The 22,514-nt window shown below is 46.8% G+C and overlaps 2 protein-coding genes across 3 annotated transcripts in view; both read right to left on the minus strand.

Moving 5' to 3' along the window:
• Positions 1 to 6,251, minus strand: part of TTC1 (tetratricopeptide repeat domain 1) — a 73,501-nt gene extending 67,250 nt beyond the window's left edge. The window contains exon 1 of one of the 2 annotated variants that reach the window (XM_060008437.1): positions 5,883 to 6,251. The gene's annotated coding sequence lies outside the window, so the exon portion shown is untranslated. The remainder of the gene's footprint in view (positions 1 to 5,882) is intronic. The other variant, XM_060008436.1, reaches the window with a different exon arrangement.
• Positions 6,252 to 20,381: 14,130 nt separating this feature from the next.
• Positions 20,382 to 22,514, minus strand: part of ADRA1B (adrenoceptor alpha 1B) — a 60,340-nt gene continuing 58,207 nt past the window's right edge. Inside the window, exon 2 of the mRNA XM_060008439.1 lies at positions 20,382 to 21,028. Within this exon, the coding sequence (XP_059864422.1) occupies positions 20,421 to 21,028 (608 nt within the window). The 3' untranslated portion in view covers positions 20,382 to 20,420. The remainder of the gene's footprint in view (positions 21,029 to 22,514) is intronic.

The raw sequence follows: 22,514 nt of genomic DNA on the forward strand, positions 1-22,514 counted from the left end.
AACAGAAGTAAATACAATGAAAACAAAACAATATGATTAAAATTGAGCTCTGAGGCTGCCTATCTAAAGGGCTGCGCCTGAGGTGTGCTTTCTCTGTACTTAAACAAGAGAGGGGGGGAGGAAGAGAGAGAGACAGAGGTTGAGTGAAAGTGTTAGAGGGGTGTTAGGGCTTTACTAGTATCAAAGTCAGACTTTCAATTTGACGTAATGGGAAGGACTAAAAGACACCGAAAAGAGTACTTTCTCATTTTATGGTCTAATATTATTGCCTATTCAGTGTTTTACTTAAGTCATCCTGTGGTGGTCAGAGAGCAACGTACACTAGCTGAGCAGTTATGGCATCTTAAAAAGTTAGGACCAGAAGCATGTAATGAAATCAACTTCCTTCTTGCATAGATGAGGGGATATGAGGACAAACTAAAATTTTTTATTATAGTAAAATACACATAACATGAAATTTACTATTAGTGACATTTAGTATATTCACAATTTTGTGCAACCATCACCACTATCTAGTTCCAGAACACTTTCATCACCCCAAAGGCCTCCCTGTACCCATTATCAGTCATTCCCCATTTCCTCCTCTCCTAGCCCTGGCAACCACTAATCTGATTTCTGTCTCTATGGATTTGCTGACTCTAGATATTTTATATAAATGGAATCATACATCTGGCCTTTTGTATCTGGCTTCTTTCACTTAGCATGATGTTTTTAAGGTTCATCCATGTTGCAGCATGTATTAGTACTTTTCATTCCTTTTTATGGCTGAATAATATTCCATTGTATGGATATACCACATTTTGTTTATCCATTCATCAGCTGATATACATTTGGGTTACTTCCACCTTTTGCCTATTGTGAATAGTGCTGCTATGAACATTCATGTACAAGTTTTTGTTTGAGTCCCTGTTTTCAATTCTTTTGGGTATATACCTAGGAGTGGAATTGTCAGGTCAAATGGTCATTCTATGTTTAAGTTACTGAGTAACTGCCAATCTGTTTTCCATAGGGGCTGTACCATTTTACATTCCCACCAGCAATGTACAATGGTTCCAGTTTCTCCATATCATTGTCATCACATGTTACTTTCTGGGTTTTTTGTTGTTGTTGTTGTTGTTTTAATTTTGGCCATTTTAGAGAGATGGACTGACTAACTAACTAACTTTGATGGAACACTAATTCTCCATTTCTTCTCTAATTAATTCTCCACTCAACAGCCAAATTAATCTTTCCAAAATGCACATCTGATCACATCACCCACTTTTTTGATCCCAATCTCTTAGGATGAAGACAAAAAAACCCACCTAAAGTCCTCCAGACCCTGCATGGTCTGGTCCCTGTCTGCCTTTCAATCAGCACCATGAACCCCGGCCTTTCAGAAAGCATCCTCTTGCCAGAGCATGGGCTGTTCCCTCTGCCTGGAATGCTCCCTTTCCTACCCTTTCAAAGCTTAGCTCAGGCTTCATTTCCTCAGGAAAGCCACCCCCCACCAGGCCAGGGGGCTGGTCCTCAGCTGCCAGAGCACTGTGCATCTTGCCTTTTTAACACCCCTGTCTGCAGTTACACATTTATTCATGTCATTATTTCATCCTGTCGGGGAGCTCCACCTTCACTCTGCTTGCAGAGCAGAGTCAGCCAATGAAGCTTTGGACATTGCTTGAACCTGGAGCAATTGTCTTTTCTCTTTTCCATTCAGTCCTCCCAATGAAGAAGGACAAATTTTTCCTTTCTCTGCATTCCTTTGCTCAAAGACCAACTTTTCCTCCCCAAAAGCCTCATCAACCATGCAGAGCTGTCTGCCGGGTTTGCTTGATTCTTAAATTCAAAATTTACTTATAGGACAATAAAAAGCATGAACGCTGTTAAGGAAATGAAAAGACAAGACAAACTGGGAGAAAATATTTGCAAAGCACGTATATATTAGAAGAATTGGGCCTAAGATATATAAAGAGCTCTTAAAAATGAATAAGAAGATTTAAAAAAACAATAAGAATGAGCAAAAGATTTGGACACATGACCAAAGAAGATGTACAGTGGGCAAATAACACAAAAAAGATGTTCAATATCATTAGTCATTAGGGAAATGCAAATTAAAGCCACAAGGGAAACTATATACCTACTAGAATGACTAAATTTGAAAGGACTAACAATACCAGATGTTGGTGAGGATGTGGAGCTTCTAGAAATCTCACACATTCTTAGCAGGAATGCAAATGGTACAGCAATTTCGGAAAACAGTTTGGCAGTTTTGATAAAGTTACCATACAACTCAGCAATCTCACTGCTAGGTATCTACCCAAAAGAAAGGAAAACAGACATACATTCACACACAAAGACTTGTAGGCAAATGTTTACAGTAGTTTTATTAATAATACCCCCAAACTGGAAACAACCCAATGTCCATAAACTGGGGAATTAATAAACAAATTGTGGTTTATCCATACAATGGAATGCCACTCATCAATAAAAAAGAAATGAATTACTGATGCATGCAAATCATGAATGAAAAGCATAATGCTAAGTGGACAAAGCCAGATACAGAAGGTTATATACATATGAAAAAGTTTTGTGTTTCAGATGCTAGAAAGACCTCCAAACAGCTCACAAGATCCCACTCTGAGAGACACAGGGTCTGGACACCAAGGAGGGGAAGCAGCGTAGGGTTGTGGCGGTGTGATGTATTGGGAGATTGGGACTGACATATATACACTAATATGTATAAAATAGATAACTAATAACAACCTGCTGTATAAAAAATTAAATAAAATTCAAAAAAAGAAGAGAGACACGGGGTGTGATGAGGCGACTAAGACTCAGGTTTCCCATATTTAGTTCCTCCAGGGAGGATTTCATCTGTATGACACTGGGGAAAACTGTAGGGAAGATCAGTGGTTTCTAGGACTGAAAGTGGGAAGAGATTGACTGCATAGGCGCATGAGAGAAATTTGGGGAGTGTTGAAAATCTTCTACATCTTGATTTTAATATTGGTTACACGAATGCATACGTTTGTCAAAATTTATCAGACCATACTCTTAAAAAAAGAGTTAAAAAATTTTTTAAACCATTTAAAAAAAATTGAAGTATAGTTAATTTACAATGTTGTGTTAGCTTCAGGTGTACAGCAAAGTGACTCATATATATATATATACACACACACATATATATATATATATATATATATTCCTTTCCAGACTCTGTTCCATTATAGGTTATTACAATGCATTGAACATAGTTCCCTGTGCTATACAGTAGGTCCTTGTTATCTATTTTATACATAGTAGTGTGTATATGTTAATCCCAAACTCCTAGTTTATCTCCCCCAAGAGTGAGTTTTATTTTATATAAATTATACCCCAATAAAACTGACTTAAAAACTTACTTGAGGGGCTTCCCTGGTGGTGCAGTGGTTAAGAATCCGCCTGCCAGTGCAGGGGACACGGGTTCGAGCCCTGGTCTGGGAAGATCCCACATGCCACGAAGCAACTAAGCCTGTGTGCCACAACTACCGAGCCTGTGCTCTAGAGCCTGTGAGACACAACTACTGAGCCCATGTGCTGCAACTACTGAAGCCCGCGCTCCTAGAGCCCATGCTCTGCAACAAGAGAAGCCACCGCATGAGAAGCCCGTGCACCGCAACGAAGAGTAGCCCTCGCTTACCGCAACTAGAGAGAAAGCCCGTGCACAGCAACAAAAACCCAACGCAGCCAAAAATAAGTAAATTAAAAAATAAATAAATTTATATTAAAAAAAACTTACTTGAAACTCAACAATAAAAAATAATTTAATTTAAAAATGGGCAAAGGACTTGAATAGATATTTCTCCAAAGAAGATATACAAATGGATAACAAGCATGTGAAAAGATCCTCAGCATCACTAACCATTAGGAAAATGCAAATCAAAACCACAATGAGATATCACCTCATACCCATTCAGATGGTTACTATTTAAAAAAGAAAGAAAAACCAGAAAATAACAACTGTTGGTGAAGATGTGGAGAAATTGGAACTCTTGGGCACTGTTAGTGGGAATGTAAAATGGTGCAGTTGCTATGGAAAACAGTATGGCAGTTCTTCAAGAAATTAGAATTACCAGATGATTCAGCAATTCCATTTATGGATATATATATGTAAAAGAATTGAAAGCTGGGTCTTGAAGAGGTATTTATACACCCATGTCCATAGCAGCATTATTCACCAAAGCCAAAAGATGGAAGCAACCCACATGTTCATCGATGAATGAATGGATAAACAAATTGTGGTATATACATACAAAGGAGTATTATTCAGCCTTAAAAAAAGGAAACTCTGACATATGCTACAAAATGAACATTATGGCAGGTGAAATGAGCCAATCACAAAAAGACAAATACTGTACATGAGGTATCTAGACTAGTCAAACTCATGGAAACAGAAAGTAGAATGGTGGTTGCCAGGGGCAGGGGCAGGGAGGTGGAGGGTGGATGAACTGTTGTTGACCAAGTTTCAGTTTTGCAAGATGAAAAAGTTCTGGAGATTGGTGCACAACAGTGTGAAATGTAAATATATTTAACACCACTGAACTGTACACTTAAAAATAGGTAAGACGGTAAATTTTATGTTATGTGTATTTGACCACAATTAAAAAAAAAACCTTAGAGTACTTTAGGAATATATATATATATATTTTCTATATACAAAAAAGCCAAGATAGGGAATATATGAAATAAAAAGAGAAGACCTTCTCTGTTCCTCTTTTTTTCCCTAGTACATACTCTCATTCCCATTTCCGGCTGAGAATCATACATTCAAACATACAGCTTTAAAATGTATGTAAATGGAATGAAACTATATATATGGTCATGTAATCTGCCTTTTCCATAGTGTCCACCTCATTTTAGAGGTTTTCTATGTCAGTATACAGCCAGGGACCTCATTCTTGCTAACCACCACATTGCATTTCACAGCAGGGATGTGCATAATCTATCTAAGCGTTTTTCTCTGGATGGACAGTTGCATCATTTCCATTTTTCCCTTCTACAGACAAAGCTGCAGTAAACATCCTTGTACATCCCTGGGGGCTTGTAAGAGTCTCCCTGTGGGTCAGAGGCCTACAAATGCTCTGCTGAAGGAATGTTTACTTGAAATATTTCAGATATTGCCAAGCTGTCCTCCAAAATGTCTGCACTAAGATCACCCCTTAGCACTGTATGAGGTTGCCTTTGTCTTCACACTCTCAACAGATTATCAATTTAAAGAATATTTCCTGCTGTGCTTTCAGAGGCCTCCAAAACACCACAGCCACGCCGCCCACTTTTTCCACTGACAGTGGGGACCAGCTAGGTTGTGTTTCTGTTGTCTCTCCCTCTAGGAATACCCTCCCTTCCTCTCCCCTCCCTTCCCCTCCACTTTGCCTTCCCAAATCCTTCCAGGTGGGCTGCAGCTCCCCCTCCTCAGCAGTCTTCCTGGATGCCCCTGCCTCACCTTCTCCCTGGAGGCCTCCATGTAGTCAAGGCTTACCTAACTGCACTTTCCACTGCTTCTTCAACAGCTCCTGTTTATCTAGAGCTTCTCAGCTTTTCCCACTAAAAAATCCCTAACAGCAGGAGAGAGTGAATGCAGAACCCAGAATGTCTGGGGAGGTCAATTGCAAGTGGCTATAGGGAGAGGAAAATTTCTTTCAAGTCCCTTGTTTATCTTAAAATTCTAGTTTTATATTAAAAGTGTTTTAATTCTTGTCTCACCCCATAAAACTGGCGCTCCAGGAGATGCCCCACATTTATCCCATAGTTTTGTGAAGTCCCTGGCACGCCTCTGTAAAGCCCAGGGAGAAAAATGCAGTCTGAATCTGACCTTCCTCACTAGTCCCAAAGCTCTCCAGAAAGGGACTCAGATGTACACCTACCTGTCGGGTACAGGGAAGAAGTTCAGTAAATCCACTCCCTTGGTGTTTGGTGCACTTCCGTCTCTTTGACTTGAATCCTGGGGAGGCCAGGGAATTGCAAAGCAACTTGGTGCGTTCACACTCCCGTCGCTTAGGCGCGTTGGACGGCAGGTGGCGCCCGGGTCCTCCTCAGCGCCGAGCTTGCCCCACTCCCAGCACCAGCTCAGGGGAAGGGGCAGCGGAGCGGTCTAAAGAACTGTTTCCCCGTCTCTGCACGTACAGAGGAAGGCAGGCCGGCTCTGGGTGGCAAGGAGAGGCCCCGGAAGGCTTCATTTCTGCTGCGCGCAGACGGAGACGCGGCGGCGGCGCCCGCTGCGGGCGCCCGCAGGAGAGCCCTCCGCACCTGGGCGTGCACTGCGCCCCCGCCCGGAATGGCGAAGGTAGCTTCCGGCAGTTGCAGAAAACACAGAAACCGAACGCCAAATGTTTATGAGCCTGCAAGAGGAGGAAATTGAAACTTCCTGGTGTGACTGGAAAGGCATGAAAACAGCTGCTGTTTGGTTTCTGGAAACCGTGTCTCCGAGCTTGTTACAGCATCGCCCTTTTACCCCCTGGCCTAGCTTCTTCCTCGCTGGAGGCAGGGGTGGGGAGGTCAACAATCTGGGGCAGAAGGGTCAGATGAGAGGTTCCCTTTCTCTGAAGCCACCTGGGCTTAAGGCAGGTGGCAGACAAAAGTCAGTGACTAGGGGAGAGAGGAATGGCTCTTCCAACTCAGTGTTTACCCAAGTGGGTCCCCGAAGACAGTGGACCCTCTAGGGGATCTGGAGGGGAGTAAACTCTGATCCTTTTCCTGACGGGGCGCAGGTTAAAGTACAGTGCTTCTTAACATGTTGTCTACAGACCACCTAGATCATTTGCTAAAAATGCAGTTTGCGGAGCTTTACTAAATCAGATGGAGGAGGCCAGAGGTGGTAGTGCTGAGTCTGTGTTTCTAATAAGCCCTTGAGTAGCTCTTCTACTCTCTGAGTCAGAGAACCACAGCCCCAGCTCTGTGTACTAAAAGCTGGCAGCTCAGATACAAGAACCAGCCTCTGAGTGCCCATGTCCTTCCAAACTGGGCTAGCTCTAGTCCCACCGGTCAGAGGGTGCAAATTTGGTCATACAAATAAGTATACAATATTTCTGCCTAGTAAACCCCCATCTATCAAGCCTCAGGCCCTCTGAGTCTCCCCCAATATTTCTGGAGCCCCTGTGAGTTCCTTTTCTCCCCCCACCTCAGTAATAACTGCTTTCCGCAAGTTGCATGAAAGAGTAGCCGCAAGTGTGACCAGTGCGGCTCCTTCACCTGGTGCTTCCAGAGCTCACCCTCTCCTGTGGGGTTAAGTCCCCACCCGCCCAAAGCTGCAAACCCTCAAGGCCAGATGGAGGTGTCTTCCCTTTAGGTCTCACAGCACCCAAACCAAGCTTTGCTCCAAACAGAATACTTTCGTTTCTAACTCAGGATCAGATTTTGTCATCAGGGCCCAGAGGTAGTGCTGCTTGGGCTCCCAGTGTCCCAAAGATCTTTGAGCAAAGAGCTTCTTCAGAGATTAAAAGTGGTGTACTGGTAAACTGCTTTCCAAAAAAGAAAAATCAAAGCCCTGATTTGTCACGTTTACCGATTCCTGTGGTATAAATATTCCCATCACTGCAGATTTTAAGCAAAGTTGGAAAGAGGCGCTCATCATCAGTGTCACAGCTGGGAAAAGGCGTCACTGGCACAACACTCCCTGAGGGCTGGCCAGGGACCAGATACCAAAACATCATTCATTCATTCAACAACTATTTACTGAGTGCCTGCTATATGCCAGTTGCTATTCTCTGATCTGGGGATCCGGAAGTAAATACAAGGGATCAAGCTCTTGCCCAGGTAGAGTTCAGCTTCTAGTGGAGGAGACAGCCCATAAATAAATAAGTAAACAAACAGGCCAGCTCTTGATAAGTGCTATAAAATAAGGAAAGCCAGGTAAGGAGCTACAGCGATGGGTGATCTATTTTACAACCAGTGATCAGCAAAGGCCTCGTTGAGGTGGTGACATCTGAATTGAGTCCCAAAGGGGTGAAAACTGTAAATGTCTGGAGTAGCACAGGCAGAGGGAACAGCAACGGCAGAGACCCTAAGAAAGGCGTATCCCTGGTGTGTTCATCAAGGGGGCCATTGTGTTTCTGGAGCAGAGGGAGGGGAGAGTATAGCAGAGGAGGTGGGAAAAGAAATGGGGGAGCAGAGCATTGCATGCAATGTGGATTTCTTGTAGTGGGAACTCATTGGAGTGTTTGAGCAGGGGCATGGTCTCATTTACTTTTCCAACGGGCCATTCTTGCCGCTGGGGAGGGTGGTACAGATGGACAGTTTTCTAAGGGGGAAGCAGGGAGTTGAGTTGGGAGGCAACTGCTGGAGAAGGTGATGGTGGCGGTGGTGAGAAGCGGATGGATTCCAGATACATTTTGCAAAAGAGGCCATCAAGCCTATTGATGGTTGATGTGGGGTTTGAGATCCACAGGGAAGTCAAAGAGACTCTGGGATATTTGGTTTGTGTAATCAGGTGAATGGTGATACAGTTACTGGGATTCGGGAGGAACCAAGAGGCCAGCTGGGAGCATGGGAAGCTTGAGCTGCCTATGAAAGGCCTGGGCTGGTGACATGATTTGGGAGTCATCACGGTGTGGATAGACTTTAACGCCACGGGAGTGGATAAAGTCACCAGGGAGGGAAGAGGAAGATCCAAGGATGGAGCAGTGGGGACCTTCAACACCGAGAAGATGGGAAGATGAGAAGGCTCTCTGCTGAGAAGGAGTAGTCAGCGAGCTTGGAAACTGTGCAAAAGAAGTGCTTAAAGGTACAGAGGAGCCTGATCAGTTGTGCTAAATGCTGCTGAGAGGTGCGGGAAGATGAGGACTGAGAAAAGGCTTGGCTTTGGCAGCATCGAGGCCCTTCGTGACAGGCATGGTTCCCAGGAAGTGGTGGGGATGAAAGCCTGTTTACAAAGGATGGGAGAGGAAACGGGGGAGAGCAAGTGAAGACATGGAGTGTAAACACGAAGGGGGGTTCTGTCAAGGGAAATAAAGTAGGTCGGCAGAGGGAGAGCGGTAGAGACCAGTGATGCTGGGAAAAAGAGAGCATTGTCTCTCTGTTCCCTGATGCCCACCTACAAAACTGCCCTTGTAGACTCCTTTGATTTCCTGCATGTCAATTCATGCCCAGCAGATGCTGGGGAGGGCCCCTGGGCCACCGGCGCAGGAGGCACAGTTGGACTGTGAATTCCAGTTTCCATTCGGCTGGCACTCCTGCCACATCCCCCTCGCCGAGGCAGAGAGGCTGGCTGGCTCTGTCTACTCACCTCTGTATCCTAAGCATGCCTGGCTTGGAGGAGGCCTCAGCAATATGTGGCAAATGGTTGAAAGAACACCGGTCCCTCAGAGACCTTAGGGACAATGCTCAAGGACAGCTGTGCTGGAATAGCTGGGGCTTGAACCTTGCAGTGGGGAAGATCCAGTGCCTTCTGACATCTCTGTGTAGGTGATTTCAAGTGGGGGGCAGGTGAGGGGGAGAATCCTGCTCAGGTGTTTCCTTGGGTGCATCACAGCCAGGGGCTGGCCAGCCTCTCGGGCTCTCTGGGGCAGCAGAGTGTTCCGGTTGGGAAGGGGAAGCCCTGCTGACTCTGCTGTGTCAGGACAGCCACCAGTCTCTGCCCTGGGAGCCCCTTCCTGTGAAACCTGCTGGCTTGTCCTGGGGTCAGCTAGGGAGGGATGGAAGGAGGCTGCTTCAACCCTGATGCTGCAGCAGGTGCTTCCTCATCAATCCCTGCTTTGCGGACGCTCATAAGGGATGGTCTTGAGCTAGATTAGCTGTGTGGACTGGATTCCTCAGCCAGGTGTGGAGTCAGCGAGCTTCATCCTGACGTGTATCACACATGCAGAGCATCTAAGTGGCTGGATTCACCCTTTGGATGGGGATTGATTGGACATTTGGGTCGTGAGTGACTGCGTGATATTTGTGATTTTCACTCATGTTTCTGCCCCACGCCTTTCTGCCCTTTCCCTTCATTCAAGCAGACAGTAGGTTTGTGCTTCATTCCTTCCAGTGAGGCATGGATGGCGGAAGCAGGAGAAGCTTGCAAGGTTTCCCGGCTTTTGTTTTCTAAAAGCTCAAGACCAGAGACGGGCAGACAGAGTCAGAGGGAAGGAGTAGGGAGCTTGGAGAAGCAGGAAGGTGAGAGGTGCTTCCTTCAACATACAAAGAAGGTTGTTCCAGGTAAGGGGCGTGTAGAGCAAAGTCAGAGGGGCTGCTCAATTCAAATTCTGGCTTTGCTACCTGGAAACCACCTAATCTTGGACTAGTTACTTAAACTACTCTAAGCCTAAAAATGAGACAGTAATAATGTCTACCTCACTGATGTGTTCTAACATTTTGGCTTTAGTCCCAGGGCTCTTGGGATACCTGTTAAGAACTGAATTGTGTACTCCCCGCTGCTGCCCGCCCCCTTCGCCAAGTTCATATATTGAAGTCCTAACCCCCACTACTTCAGAATGTGACTGTATATGGAGATAGGGTCATTAAAGAGGTCAGCAATATAAAATGAGGTCATTAGAGTGGACCCTAATCCAATATGACTGGTGTCCTCAGAAGAAGAGGACATTTGGACACAGACAGGAACAGAGGAAAGACTGTGTGAGGACACAGGGAGAAGACAGCCATCTACAAGCCGAGGGGAGAGGCCGCAGAAGAAATCAACCCTGCTGACATCTTGATCTGACTTCTGGCTTCCAGAACAATGAGAAAACAATTTATACACACACCCAGGACTATTATTCAGCCTTGAAAGAGAAGGAAATCCGTTTGCAACCGTATGGATGAACCTGGAGGACATTATGCTAAGTGACATAAGCCAGACACAGAAGACAAATACTGTATGATCTCACTTACATATGGAATCTAAAAACATTGAACTTACAAAACCAAAGAGTAGAATGGTAGTTGCCAGGGGCTGGGAGGTGTGGGAAATGGGGAGATGTTGGTCAAAGGATACAAAGTTTCAGTTATGCGGGATGAATAAGTTCTGGAGATCTGATGTACACCATGGTGACTATAGTTAATAATACTGTATTGTATACTTGAAATTTGCTAAGAGAGTGTTCTTGCCACACACACAAAAAGGTAACATGTGAGGCGATAGATATGTTATTAGCTTGATTGTGGTAAGCATGTCACAGTGTATGCTTATATCAAAACATCATGTTGTACACCTTAAATATATACAATTTTAACTTGTCAATTATACATCTATAAAGCTGAGGGGAAAAAAATCAAACCACAAAGTACAAACCCTTCCTGGCCCTAGGGGTAATAGTTATAAGTGTGGGTTCCAGGGTCATACTGTCTAAGTAGAAATCTTAGGTCTTCCCTTATTTACAAGTTATCTGTTGCCGTAAAGCAAAATTGGTGGTGCAAAACAGCAATAGTCCTTCATTATTATCTATCATGATGCTGGGTGTTAATTGAGCTCAGCTGGGTGGTTCTCACTCAAGGGTCACTTACATGTCTGGTGGTTGAGGCTGGCTCTTGGCTGGACCTCAGCTGGCAGGTACATCTACTGTGGCCTCTTCATGTGGCCTGGGCTTCCTCATAAAATGACAGGTGGGTTCCAAGGGCAAGCATCCCAAGAGAGAAAGACATGAGGATTGAATTATGTTACATGACTTTGGAAGTCCCACGGGGTCACTTCTGCCGCATTCTATTCAAGGAGTGAATAATTAGACTTCACCTCTTGATAAGAAGAACCTGCAGAAATATTTTAAAACCACCACATCTTCCAAAGTCTGCATCCTTAGCTTCTCCAGGCTTCAGTTTCCTCATCTATCAAGTAATGGTAAACATAGTCCCTTGTTCATAGAAATGCTATGAGAATTAAATGAGAAAATGTGTGTGTAAACCCCCTAGCACAGTGCCCGGCACATAGCAATTGCTCAGAGATAGTGCTTATTCTAGGGATTATCTCATTACTGTCCACCCAAGCCTTTGAGGTAGGCATTTGATCTCCATTTTACAGAGGGTGGGACAGAGATCCTAAGATGATATGTAACTTTCCCAACCCAAACATCTTCCCAATTCTCAATACGGGTTCCCCTCCGGGAAGGACAGGTGACATTGGAAAACAGTTACAACTGAGTTTCTGAAGGCCAGGGATAAGCAGAAAGCCTCGCCTGGAACAGTGTTCCTCAAACTACGGTTCTTGCACTGTGAAATTAAGTTAGTGAGCCACAATTGGCACTTTTAAACAAGTGACATCTAATAATACAAAACGAGAAATATCAGAGTACATTTTGTAAGGATAAATTTTATGAAACTTTTGTTCCTTATATCTGTGTGCATTAGTGGTTTTCAACTGTGGGCAATTTTGTCTCCCAGGAGACATTTGGAGATGTCTGGAGACAATTTTAATTGTCACAACTGAAGGGGGCAGGAAATGCTACTGACATCAAGTGGGTAGAGGCCAGGGATGCTGCTAAATATCCTACAATTCTCAAGACAGCCCCCTCCCCACTCCCTAGCGATGAATTATCCAACTCAAAATTTCAACAGTGAGGAGACTGAGAAACCTTGATATCTGTGTATCTATAACTACATGTACTGAGTTGCAATGTGCAGTGTTCCATCCTGTGGGTTGCAAAGACTGTGAGAGCCCCTAGACTAGAAGACTCCTTGTGAGTCCAGCTCCTGAATCTAGTTCTGCCACTGAGATTTGCTCACCAGGCCCTGGTAGCATCTGCCCCTACTCGGATGATCTGAACGCACTATTCATTTTCTCCGGGTTTTCTTTTATTCTCAGCTCTCCCCAGATAGGACTTCTCTCAGAAGAGTTGGAGTGTGGACATAATGTAGCTTTAGAAGAGAACCCTCTAACACCTGTTAACCCTGGTTCAGACAAAAGCTTTTAACTTTCCTGTTGGCCAATGCTGAGACCCTAGGTTTTTCCCTGTGTCCTCACAGCAAGGATACTGACGTAACCGCTATTACTAGTTGAGCATTTCCTATATGCCCAACACTTCTCAGTTCCAAGCATTGGCTCATTTATTCCTCATAGCAACTGTGTGAAGAAGATTCTATCATGGCAGTCTTTCTAGCGTAGGAACTGAGGCTCAAGGAGGTTAAATCACTTCACTGGGACCACACAGCTGATGAAGAGCAGAGCCAGGGTTTGAACTCAGCCCTAAGGACCAGGGTGTACTGCCACTTTCCAAGCTATGTTTTGATTGGAATCTAGGCTTGACACACATCTATCTCACAGACAGATCCAGTAGGAGAGAACAAATTCTAGGTTGGGGCCAGGCAGTGTGGAGTCTTGTTCTGACTCTCCCCTTCATCAGCCATGTGACCTGGGAAAGGAACTTCTAGCGGTTCGGCTTCCTGGTCTGTCAGGTGGGGATTCCCATACCTGCTCAGCCTGTCGTAGGAAAACTGTGCTCTGGCATCACTTTGGACATGCAACTGCTTGGGCCAGACCTTTACACACTCACCGTGTCACCTCTCACATCTCTCACCTCTTTTAGACCCCTCCTCGCCCAGGTTCTCATCTCTGACCTCTTAGAGCGTCCCGTATTCGTCAGCTTGGGCTGCCAAACAAACTCCACAGACTGGGTGGCAGACATTTCTTTCACACAGTTCTGGGGGCTAGAAGTCCAAGATCAAGGTGCCAGCAGACCCTGTCCTTGGTGAGGACCCTGTTCCTGACTTGCAAGTGGCTGCCTTCTCACCGTGTCCTCCCATGGTGGAGAGAGGAAGCGCTGGTGTCTCTCCGTCTTCTTTTATTTTTTTTGGTATGCAGGCCTCTCACCGCTGTGGCCTCTCCCGTTGCGGAGCACAGCCTCCAGACGCGCAGGCTCAGCGGCCATGGCTTACAGGCCCAGCCCCTCTGTGGCACGTGGGATCCTCCTGGACCGGGGCATGAACCCATGTCCCCTGCATCGGCAGGCGGACTCTCAACCACTGTGCCACCAGGGAAGCCCTCTCTCTCTTCTTATAAGGGTACTGATCCCATCATGGAGGCCCTACCCTCATGACCTCAGCTAAACTAATTACCTCCCAAAGGCCCCACCTCCTAACACCATCACATGGAAGGTTAGGGCTTCAGCCTGCATCCTTTCTCCCTTGAATTCCCAAAGCCCTTTACTTACATGCCTCCAATGGCACTGACGATGTCTGTGTCCCTTCAGAATTCTTGTTTGGAGGGAATGTCCAATCTCCTCTTCCAGACTGAAATGTTCATGAGTGCAAAGGCTGCGTTTTATTTGCCTTTGTTTCTTTGGCTCCCAGATCAACAATCATTTGTAGACTAAATGAAAGAACAAACGGGGGCGTGACATACAGGTGTAAGTGGTTGCCGGATTTCAGGTGGGGTTTGGCGGAGACACAAACATGCTTTCAGCAGAAGCAGGTGGCACTATATGTGAGGGCAGTCACCAGGTTTTAGCACTTTCCTCTGCTTCCGAGCAGTTCTGGAAGCTTCTTATATAGATGCTGCTTTTCTGAATGAGGCCATCAGCAAGGGCCAATGCTGTTTATCTTACTAATCACTATGACGTTGTCTCCAAAAAGTAGCTTGTCTATGGGGATTGTGCATTAAGGAGAGAACAAAAGCGGCATCATAGATCGGCAGAGCTTAGGGGTGTCTTTGGCTCAATGCTTCTGACTGTCAGACAGTAGACAGAAGCCTAAAGAGGGTGGAGACTTAGGAGCTGGGCTATGACCAGATACCTGGCCTTTAGACTCCCATCTCCACCCAGGTGGTGTATGAAAGCACTAACAACGGAACCACAGTGGGTGTTGGGTAGGCAGGGCCCAGCTGACATTCTTCAGATGCCACCTCCTACAGGAAGCCTTCCCTGACCAGAACTGCCCCCTGCCCCAGCTCGCATCATCAAGTTAGAGGTAGGAGCCCCTGCCATGAGCTCCCCTAGCACTCTGTTCTCCTACTATGATAGCACTCCCACACTCATGGTGAGGTAACATACACTTGTTCATTCAAAAATATTCGAACACTTAACCAGGTGGCAAGCACTACTTTAGATGCTGAGGATACAATGCTGAACAAAACAGAAAAAAAATCCCCACCCTCATGGAACTTGTATTTCTAGTGTGCATGGGGAGGCAGACAAAAAAACATAAAAACAGATAAAATATAAAGCATGCTAGGCAGCAATAAGTGCTATGGAGAAAATAAAAGTGGGAAAGGGCTATAGGAGGGGCTAGATGATGTGGGCAGTGAGGAGGTCAGTTTTAAATAGGACAGTCAGAGGAATCAGATGAGCCCTGAGAGGTGACCCTTGAACAAAGATGCAAAGGAGGTGAGGGAGGAAGCCGTGTGGAGAGAAGGAGAGCTAGGTAGAGGGGCCAGCAAGTGCAAAGGCCCTGAGTGGGGAGCCAGGCTCCCCAGTTTGAGGAACAGCAGAGGCCAGCGTGGCTGGAGCAGAGTGGGGAAGGAGAGGGCTGAGAGGTTAGAGCAGGAATGGGACCAGATTGAACATCTGTCCCCTCCCCACCTCCCAACACCCACACTTCAGCGAACTAACTCATACACTGAGGCTCTGACTGTAGCCAAGCCAGCCAGTCCCATTGACTAAGGGAAAGCCAGCTTAGTTCCGTTGATTAAGGGGGAGGTTTTCCAGGGGAAGCCAAAGAAAAACATGGCCAATGCTTGGTTCTTAAGTTTCAGAAGGCAGGTCCAGGTGTAATGTGGGAAGGCTGTGGAAGGACGCAATTTCTTCTAAGTTGATCCAGCCATGCCTTTGTATCCTGACTCTCACCCTTAGCCGGACTAAATAAAGATTCCATGGACTTGGGGGGTAAGGTGAAGACCGTACTGAAGGAATCTGCTGAGAGGAGGTGGTATAGCTAGAGGCTGCCATGTCTGTTTCCAGGGCTGGGTGGAAGTCAACCCCTAATTTGAGCTGAGGAGTGGTTGCTGTTCTACTTTTTGGCATCTGGTGAGGACCTCTTGGTGACAGCAGGCAGGAGGAGGCCTGTTCTTCATCTGGAGGAGTGATGCTCAGTACTTTGCCTAGGTCCCATGCAGCCCACTCCCAAGATCCCAGGGCACTTATCCGTCACCTCCATGCCCCAAATGGAAGATGGAGCCTGACACTTGGGGTCTTACCAAGTGAGGGTGGTGGTAGACGCCCAACTCCTGTCACACACTCAAATTCCCTGGTGACCTGCCCACCTCGCATCCAGGCTGGGCTCCCTGAGGGCTAGCATGTCTCGTGTGTATATTTCTCTCTGGATTTGGCTACTTCTATATATCAAGGGAGTAAAATCTGTTGAAAAGTTTATGGGTTCCATATGTCTGTTGGGAGATTTGGGGGGCATGAATTGTAGGTGACATTTGGGCTGTTATGCTTACTTTTCTTTGGTTTTCACCAGATTCTTAAAGGAGCTTCTGGTTTAAGAAAGTTGAGAACTGCGGGAAAGGAGGATATGTAAGGTAGCCCACAGGTAATAAAAACAATGCCCAGTCTGGGCCAAGCTCTTTCATATGTTGTCTCATCCCAACCTTGTGAGGTCAGTGCTAACCACATCCCCTATTTCCACACAGGGCAATCAGCCTCAGGCCTCAATAGCTGGTTCAGACAGTGGAGCTGGGCCTTGAACCCAGGTACATTCTCAGAGCAGCCCTGTGTCCCCTCCTCCCACTACTTCGTCACGGGATGCACTATCCCTAAGACATCCAGACTTCTCTCACACACCTATTCTGGCTTTGTCACTCTAGGATGTTCTATAACATTATCTGATTAAATTTCACTTTTCCTTTTAGTTTGGGCTGATCATCACCTTGAGTAATATGTTTTTTCATGCTGTAAGACATAAAATTCTTTTACTCTGTCATAAACGTGTGTCTTTCTTCTTCAGGGTGGACCCTGAGTCCTAAAACCCTGATATCTGATGAATAGTACCAAATTTGTTTTGTCTTTTTACTCAGATTTTTTAAACTTCATATATCAAAGTAATGAATTAAATAACTAATACCTCTGCAAATAGCTACCACTTATTGGATGTTCTCCACGTGACTGGCATGGTGTCATTTTTACCCTCATGATCTCATTTGATCCTCCTAATGCCCCTATGACATAAGTACTATTATTATCCCTATTTTACAGTTAAGGAAACTGAGGTTTAGAACCCATGGCAGGAGTGGGATTTGAGCGCAGAGCTGCAGGATTAACTACTACCCTTGCCAAGCCACTTCCTTCTTTACTTCGGTTGGTGTAAAGATGTATCCCTGTGCATGCCTCAGGGGTGACAAACGACCCAGCAGTATTTGGGTAGTTAGAGATGATAAAGTAGGCTGCTTTGTGGCCAGTTGTGAGGTCAGAGCAGAGAGGACATGTTCACTCCAAGGGCTCCTGAGGAACTCGACGCCTTCCTTGGGGTAGATAGACCACAGTGAGGCAGCCTGGAGAGGTCAGCATAATGCAGGCCCTGGCTGGGGGCACAAATGGAACCTAGCCCTCTACAGGGATGTGAGCCACTGCTTGGCCAACCTTCCTTCTGGAAAGAGGTAGGAGGCTGCCACTGCTTCTTTGTGCTGCCTGGGTGGCCTCCAAGGATCAGTAATGTGTGAGGTCATTGTAACTGAGCACCTCAGGAAATACCTTTGGTGACTGTGGCTTCAGATATCTGAAGTCCAAATTACAACTTGCATTTGCCCAGTGATTCACAGTTCAGTATTTATGCCACAGTGATCTCATCGAATCCTTTGTGCTTCCTGCTAGGCTGTGAAGGTCATGTCCATTTGATAGATGGAGAAACAGATGAGAAGAGGCAGGTAAATTGCCCAAGGTCACCCAGAGCCAAGACTTGAAGCCAGGTCCTACTGACTCCAAGTCCCATTCACCAGGGATTTTCAAACTTCACGCCGTGGAGCCCTCAGGTGCTTGGGGCAGGTGAGGGGAAGGGTCTGAAGACATGGAGGAGGAGGCCAAGGGGGCGAGGCTCTGTCCTCTTTTCCTCACTTCACTGCAGACTGCACTTGTATCAGGATTCTGTGTCAGACTTGTTTGAAAGACTTGTGTTGTTAAGCAAATGTTTCCAGAGGACTATCCCAAACTGTTCCTTCTTCTCTGGGAATTGGGTGCAGGCTCTTCCTTCCCTAGGACTCCCTTTTCTCTACAGCAGCAAGAAGAAACCTACTTTCTGTTGGAGGATATACTCAACCCCAAGACGGCAGCACAAGGGAGGAGAAAATGTACTTCACAGGGATGTAGCAGATCCAGGTCTTAGTCCTAGGTTAGTGTGACTTGGCAAGTTATTTACCTCAGTCTCTCCATCTGTAAAGATGAGGGGATTGGCCTAGATAATTCTGAACATTGTTTTTTCAAATAACTAGTGAATCTGGGGTATCATGCTTAGTTCATAGGATCTTAAACAGACGTGAGTCACTTGAAATTGTATGAAAATGTAATTTTTTTGTATGTGCATTTTTTTATCTGGAATGTATATCTATAGCTTTCATTAGAATCTCAAAGGGGTCTGTGATACAGAACATCTAGCTTCTCTGGATTTTTTCTTTATTTTTCTTTTTTTGGCAGATATGCTGGGAAATCTTACTTCTCCTTGGGGAGGGGGCTCAAGTTGTAAGAATGGTGTGAGAAAGCTATTTGCAGAAAGGAAACAAGTGTAACATATAAAGATAAGCAGAGCAAAAGATGGGAGCTAGATGAATGATAAGAGCCAGTGAGCAAGCTAACAATACTGTTTAAGCCCCTGGATCCAGCCATGCCTGATACCCCTACACTTTTCAGCTAAATGAATGACTGCCCCTCCCCCATTAAGGGATTTTCTATTTCAATCGCCTATAGAATAAATGACTGATGTGCTAATATTACTGGGAGAAGCTCTCACCATTTGAAAAATTAATGAATCTCAACTTAGAAAAAGCAAAGCAGGAAGAGAAAGGGACTGGGGTGGGGGTTTTCCTCTTAGGTTCTTTTTTTTAATTTCAGGGAAGAAAAATGCTCCCTCTTTTGTTCCCTATCCATTATTCTTTTAGCAAACTGGTGGCTTTTAGAGGCAGAAAAGACCTTAGAATCAATCTTTTTTTCTTTTGCGGTACGCGGGCCTCTCACTGCTGTGGCCTCTCCCGTTGCGGAGCACAGGCTCTGGACGCGCAGGCTCAGCGGCCACGGCTCACGGGCCCAGCCGCTGCGCGGCACGTGGGATCTTCCCGGACCGGGGCACGAACCCGTGTCTCCTGCATCGGCAGGCAGACCCCCAACCACTGCGCCACCAGGGAAGCCCCTTAGAATCAATCTTGTCATTACATAGATGGGAAACCAAGATCCAGAAGAGATGTGACCTTCTCAAGGTCACAGAGTAAATTGGTAGCAGCGCTGAGACTAGAACGGAAGTTACCTTCTTCAAGGTATGCTCCTCTTCTCTGCGTGACTTTCCTCAGTGCTTCTTTCCCAGGCAGGCTGGCCAGTAAGCCGAGCTTAGGAGGGTTCCTGTGCCCATAGGTGTTGCATTGACATATGGATCCTTATCTTGTCCAGAAAATTCTGCAGTCTGGCTCTCTTTTTCAGGTTCCATGGGCACAGGCAAATAATGCAGTGTTTGGTCAGAAGATGCTGGAGGAGGTAAGGGACCAGTCCCCTCACAGGTGACAGGCCCACCTAGGGTGCTGGCCTGGTAGCTCCAACTAGGATCGGGGTCCTGGGGATCAGGGCCAGGCCAGACATTGCCCTATGTTGCCCACAGCAGGAAGATTTGGATATGGGAACGGTCAAAAGCAGGCAGGAAGGATTTATGGGACAAGTCCAGGGCGTCACTTTCGGCCACAGGGTCAGATTTGTTTAGCCCTGAAGGGCAGGAATGGCAAAGGCAGAAACGGGGTCAAGGGGGGGCTGGCACAATCACTGCCCACAGGGCCGGCGGGAGAGACAGGGGCACACCTTAATGTGAACGAAAAGGCAACTCAAGATCTGCCTGCCACCCCGTTCACAAACTACTCAAAGCCGCACAGAAGAAATGACCTTTAATGTCCGACTTTGCTTCCAACCCCGCCAGAGTGCCACCGTTCAGTGAAGTACAGGAGGGGCTTGCGAGGTACGAAGTCACGAGACAAACAATGCCCAGGGTGCCTCCTGGGCACCCACTCGCTCTGCCCCCGCGCGGGCGGCCACACACACGCACACACGCAGACCACACGTACACCGCACAGACACACGTGCACCCACGGTTAAATACATGTACAGAAGAACTCGTTTAGATATATACACAGAGTGAGAGACGGAAATCCCGGCTGGCGTCGGGTCTCCCAGGCTCTCAGCATGCTCGGCCCAGCTCTCCGCGCTGTACCTGGCACCCATGCCCCTGCCAGAAAAGCAGCTGCCCCTCTCCCCGCCCCCCTCCCCCCGCTTCCCCGTGGGGCCCGTGTCTACCGGGCGCCGACGCTCCCTTCCCCCCCTCCGCCCGCCCGCCCCCCACGATGATTGGCTCCCCAGGGAAAGGAAGCGGTGCGCGGGGCCCTAAAACTGCCCGGGCGCCAGGGGCATGTTGCTTTTGAAGCCGGGCTGCCCGTTGGCCACGTCGGCTGCGGCCTCGTGGCCCCCGTGGCTGGCGTCTCCGTCGGTCCCGGGGCTCTCGTGCTCCGCCAGCAGCTTGAAGGTGAAGAGCGGGCTCGAGTCGTGGCGGCCGCGGCGGCCCGGGGGCTCGGGCGCGGGCAGGCTCAGGAGGGCGCCAGGCGCCTTCCACTCCGGGAAGGCGCACAGCTCGACGGGCGGCGGCGCGCCGCGGCCCAGGTAGCCGGGGCTCGGCGAGGCCGAGGGTAGGGTCCGCTGGCTGCCGCTCAGGCAGCTGCCGCTGTCATCCAGCGAGTCCTTGCGCGACTGCGACCGCTCCAGCGAGCCGCCGCGCGTCCACGGCCGGTAGGTGTAGGCGCAGCCGCCCAAGAGGCGGCGACGGCGGCGGCGGCGGCCGCCGCGGCACTGGCACCCGAGGATGCGCACGAAGGCGCGCTTGAACTCCTTGCTGGAGCACGGGTAGATGATGGGGTTGAGGCAGCTGTTGAAGTAGCCCAGCCAGAACACCACCTTGAACACGGCGTCGGGGGGCTTCAGGGTGGAGAACAGGGAGCCTGCAGGGGGAAGGGGTGGGGTGGGTATGGGCAGAAAGACAGACAGCAGTTGGTGAGTAGTCAGACCCCTCTCTTCGATGTGATCGGCCCAAACATTGTCAACCTGTGGCATTCCTGCCTCCAGGCCTTTGCCCAGGCCAGTTCCTCTACCTGGAATACTGCCCTTTACATCTCAAAATAAATGACTCCTACATTCTTTTTTCAGGCCAATCTCCATCACTTAACCTTTGCCCATAAAATCTTTTCTGATCTAGCTAAAACAGCATTCAAACTCCCGTTATCTCTAGATTTCCTAGGGCAGTGCTTACCACTTTCTACTCAAATGATAATAATAATCACCCACAATGGTACAGCTCTTGGGTCTGAGGCACTGTACTGGCGCTTTACCTGTATTATTTTATCCTTCACAAAATGCCATGAAGTATTTCCATGGCAAATATGAGATGTATTAAAGACCTAAAGGTGAAAGGTAAACCTTTATAAGGTAAAAGAAGACAAGGTAAAGGATGATCTTATTGATGGAGAGGTGAAGAAAAACAGCTTAACACTTCAAAAAGATAAACTATGGGGCAAGAATGGGAGAAGATTATTTACAATGTCTAAGACAGTCAAGGGATTGATATTTAGAATATATAAGGACTCCTGAAAGTCAACAAGAAAAAGACAGCATTCCTAGTAGATAGTGGGCAAAGAAAAGGAACAGGCAATTTACAAAATAGGAAACCCGAGGTCTAATGAGCATATGCCAAGATGCTCAAACTATTAGGCAGTCAAATAAAGTGAAAACCACAGAGTGATAGAACATCTGTTAGGTTGGCAAAAATTAGAAAACTCGATAGTGCCAAGTACAGACAAGGGTGTGGAGACATGGGAAGTCTCCTGCTGGTGGAGGCAGAGGCTGTGAAGACCTTCTGATCCCATTAGGAATATAGATACCTCCTGACCCAGCAATTCTGCTCCAGGGTAGAGCTCTCAAAGAATTTTCACACAGGTCCATCGGGGGCCATGTACAACTATGCTCAGGGTGGTGTTTATGGTGACAGAGAGTTGGAAAACACCTGGGTGCCCCTCACTGGGAATTATGGAAAGGTAGAGTGGAGTACATGCATAGCACAGCAATTATGCAGTACTTAGAAGTCCTGGATGACATGTCCAAAAAGCAATATGGAAAGATCTTAAATACATTGTTCTTTGTGAAAAAAGTAGGAAACAATGAGATTTATAGCATAATATCTTTTGTTATAAGATACAACCAACCACACACATTTTCAAAAACATTTTCAAGTTAAAAAATATTATACATATCAAATACAAAATGGGTGCCTAAGGGTGAGGCAGAGGGAAAGGGGAATAAGGGATGGGAATAAAAGGAAATAAATCAATAAAGTAAGAGAGAGGCCTGGCTTAGATCGATGACAATGAGGTGCTATGAATTGGGAAACATGATTAACTCATCCCTGTGAATTTGAGGTCCCAAAGCATTTAA

This window comes from Delphinus delphis, chromosome 3, assembly GCF_949987515.2.
Source record: "Delphinus delphis chromosome 3, mDelDel1.2, whole genome shotgun sequence".
In the NCBI taxonomy this organism is placed as follows: Eukaryota; Metazoa; Chordata; class Mammalia; order Artiodactyla; family Delphinidae; genus Delphinus; species Delphinus delphis.